Source organism: Buceros rhinoceros, unplaced genomic scaffold, assembly GCF_000710305.1.
Source record: "Buceros rhinoceros silvestris isolate BGI_N320 unplaced genomic scaffold, ASM71030v1 scaffold2357, whole genome shotgun sequence".
Lineage (NCBI taxonomy): Eukaryota > Metazoa > Chordata > Aves > Bucerotiformes > Bucerotidae > Buceros > Buceros rhinoceros.
In genome coordinates, this window is record NW_010423728.1 from 11,910 (window position 1) to 14,938 (window position 3,029).

A 3,029-nucleotide genomic window follows, 5' to 3' on the forward strand; every position below is an offset into this window, starting at 1 on the left:
TGAGCTCTTTGTTGCTAATGCACTGAAGAGCTGTGCCTCATCGGCAGCGGTGTCACTGGTGATGGCCATTTTTAGGCTGTTAATTCAGTGAAGCAATCGAAAATGCTCGGTGTCCCTCTGTCTGAATTAGAACCTGAACCAAAGGCGGGTGAGAGGTGGGTGGCCCGTAGGGCTGGAGGTTGCCCAGTCCTGTGTTCCTCTGTTAAACGCGAGGCTGGGGCTGTGCAGTGCGGGTTAGTGGGCACTGGCTTCTGCAAGAGCTTTGTGGGCGCAGCCAGGAAGTGACAGCCATCCATAACTGCCTTCTTTTTTAAAGCTTCACATCAGCTGTTAGGGCTGTAAGATAATACTCAAAGAGTGTGATTTTTTTTTTTTTTTTTTTTTTTTGGGTGGTATTTTTCTTTTTCTTTTTTTTTTGCTCAGCTGTTAGGGCTGTAAGATAATACTCAAAGAGTGTGATTTTTTTTTTTTTGTAGCTGGTACTTTTCCTTTCCTGTTCATTGTGCTCTGCTCCTCAGTAAGACTTCTGCTGTGTACCCTCTTCTTTCCCCACCCTGCATGACTCTGTGCGCTCCCCTCGAGCTGAGATCTAGGAGGCAGCCCTGGTGTGTGCAGAAACACACGGGTGCCCTCGGGGCCTTTACTTAACACCAGGCATCAGGAAAGCCCTGCAAAGCATCTTAAAGGGAGGTGGAGGTTTGCTTTTCACCCTAAGAGTGTTCTTTTCAGCACAATTAGTGGATTTCCTTCTGCAGAGGAACTTTTTCAAGCACCTTGGTAATGTGTCTCCAGGAAGACTTCTGGTGTTGCTGGGTTTGTGTTGAAAAGTAAACATCGTACCAATAGTCCTTGTGGTTTTAATTGCTTGGTTTCCTTTTTAATAACTTGTTTGAAAGTTGAGTGCTGACTGCAGGGGATGAGGAGAGTTCTCTAAACTCTCCAGAGCAACAAGTAATTTTAATCTCTTCTGATCTTCACTGGTGGTGGTATCCTCTTGCCTTTTAGAAATAATGAGGTTATTAAATTTTCTGATTAAAAGTCACTTCCTTCTCAGTTACTCATGTTTTCACTGACTGCTTCCTCTAAGCCTGAAGCTATAGCTTCCATCGTAAGCATCTGGGCAACTCCCACAGCTCTTCTTCCTTCGGAGGTTGTTTTGTCTTTTCTTGCTCTAATGGGATCATCTTGAGTCTTCAGCTTCGAGGTTTTTTGGGTTTTGGTTTTTTTTTTTTTGTAAATTCCCTTGGGGAATCTGCAATGCGCTTGATGCAGAACAGATCGGACCTCTGTAAAACATCAGAACTGCTCTCCTCTTGAGAGGAGTCCAAAACGTGGAGGTCTTGGATAACTATTAATGCAGAGCTTGATCTTTGATCTTGCCTCTTTGAGAACTGCTGCCTTTGCTTAGCTGTGAGTCAAGCAGCAGTGGCTGGTTCGATACTGAAGCTGACTTGCAATCTACTAATATATTCCTAGTACAACTCCTGCAGCTCTTAATTGTTTAAAAATTATAGACTATTTGAGGCATAATCTGTGTTGCTCAGACAACCAAAAGCAAGTAGCCATTTTCTTCAAACATACCCTGCCTCCAATATCCCTGGGGTTCTATACTCTCTGCTTTTGCCCTTGGGTTACAACGAACTGGGCAAAATGATGTTTCGGGGGCTTTTGTAGTAGCCTCCCAATGTGCCAGTGCCACCACTCGCATTCCCCTTGTCACCCCTGATGAGCTCGGTGAGGAGTTCCAGGAGTGCCTTGCTGCTGGTAGAAGGTGTCCTTGGCCACAACTCCACTGAGCATCCTTGAGCATTCTTCAGTGGAGGTGGAGGAAGAGCAGGGAGGAGGTGGTGGAAAACAGGGTTGGAACTCTTGAGAGTTGTGTTGTTCCTGGAATTTGGTCCCCAGGGTTTATAAGAACAGGGTCATCTTCATTAAATAGACTGACTTGCTTCCTGCAACACCCTTTATGTTGAAACTTAAGCTTTTTCTTTTTTATGGGGTATTTTGGAAATTGTGGAAATGGTTTTAATTGACTTTCTCTTGTGGTTTAGCTGCTTGTAATGCTTGGCAGTTCATTCTGTTCTAAACAGCATTGATCTGGTAATAGTTATTATTGGCTTTTATGTGTTGCCCAAGAGCCCTCTTTCACAGGGTCTAATACACGCAATAACGGACTCTTGCATATTCTGTCAGACCTTGCGTAGCATTTGTATGCTTTTGTGGCTCACTGTCATAGTCAGTGGACTTGCAAATCCAGCATTTCAGTGTGGAAATGGGACCCCGTTTTCCCTCTTTATCTGAGAACAAGTACAGCTGGAGCATCTGGAACAGACAGCCCAGAAGGTTACATCGCCAGCAACGCGTTAAAGCTCTTTACGCTGTTTTTTCTTTGTAGGAGCTGAAGGCTCTGGTGGCCCGGCACAATGCGAGTGCTTCTCAGCAACCCAGCAGCTCCGGCACCCGCCTCCCCGCCAGCCAAAGCCAGCGCAAGTACCACTTGGAAAAGACTTTCCTGGTGTCTCAGACAGGGAACTGCAGAGTAATGGCCTACTGTGACTCGCTGAGCTGTCTCGTGGTATCACAGCCTTCTCCACAGTCTACTTTTATTCCTGGTAATGAAGCAAGTCGAGATTTGAGCGTTCAGAGGTGAAAGTTAAATGTGGTTTTTGACTTGCTTCCCGCTTCTCTTCTTGACCTTTACCTGTGCCTTGTAAAATGAGAATGCTCATACGACTGCCTGCAGCTGATTTGGCCCCTGCACTGGTAGCTTCTGCCTAGCCAGGTGGCTTGTTTCCCCATCACCTCCACAGCAGAATCCCAGCAGAGGGGCTCTGGCTTCCCTGCTGAAGTGCCACAAAAAGGTAAAAGGAGCGTCTGGTTCTCCTTGCAAAGGTGGGCCTGCAGAGAAGCTTTCAGAGCTTGAGGGAGAAACATTGCTCCCCAAATTCTAGGTGGATTGATCCCCATGCAGCTGATTTGTCAATACACTTTAAAAAAGCCCCAAAACCCAACCCCCCCCCCGCCCCCCC

The 3,029-nt window shown here is 46.3% G+C and overlaps 1 protein-coding gene across 1 annotated transcript in view; it reads left to right on the plus strand.

The window, feature by feature from the left end:
- RFWD3 (ring finger and WD repeat domain 3) overlaps nucleotides 1-3,029 on the plus strand; it is an 18,480-nt gene that overhangs the window by 9,764 nt on the left and 5,687 nt on the right. The window contains exon 8 of the mRNA XM_010140491.1: nucleotides 2,396-2,612. Within this exon, the coding sequence (XP_010138793.1) occupies nucleotides 2,396-2,612 (217 nt within the window). The remainder of the gene's footprint in view (nucleotides 1-2,395; nucleotides 2,613-3,029) is intronic.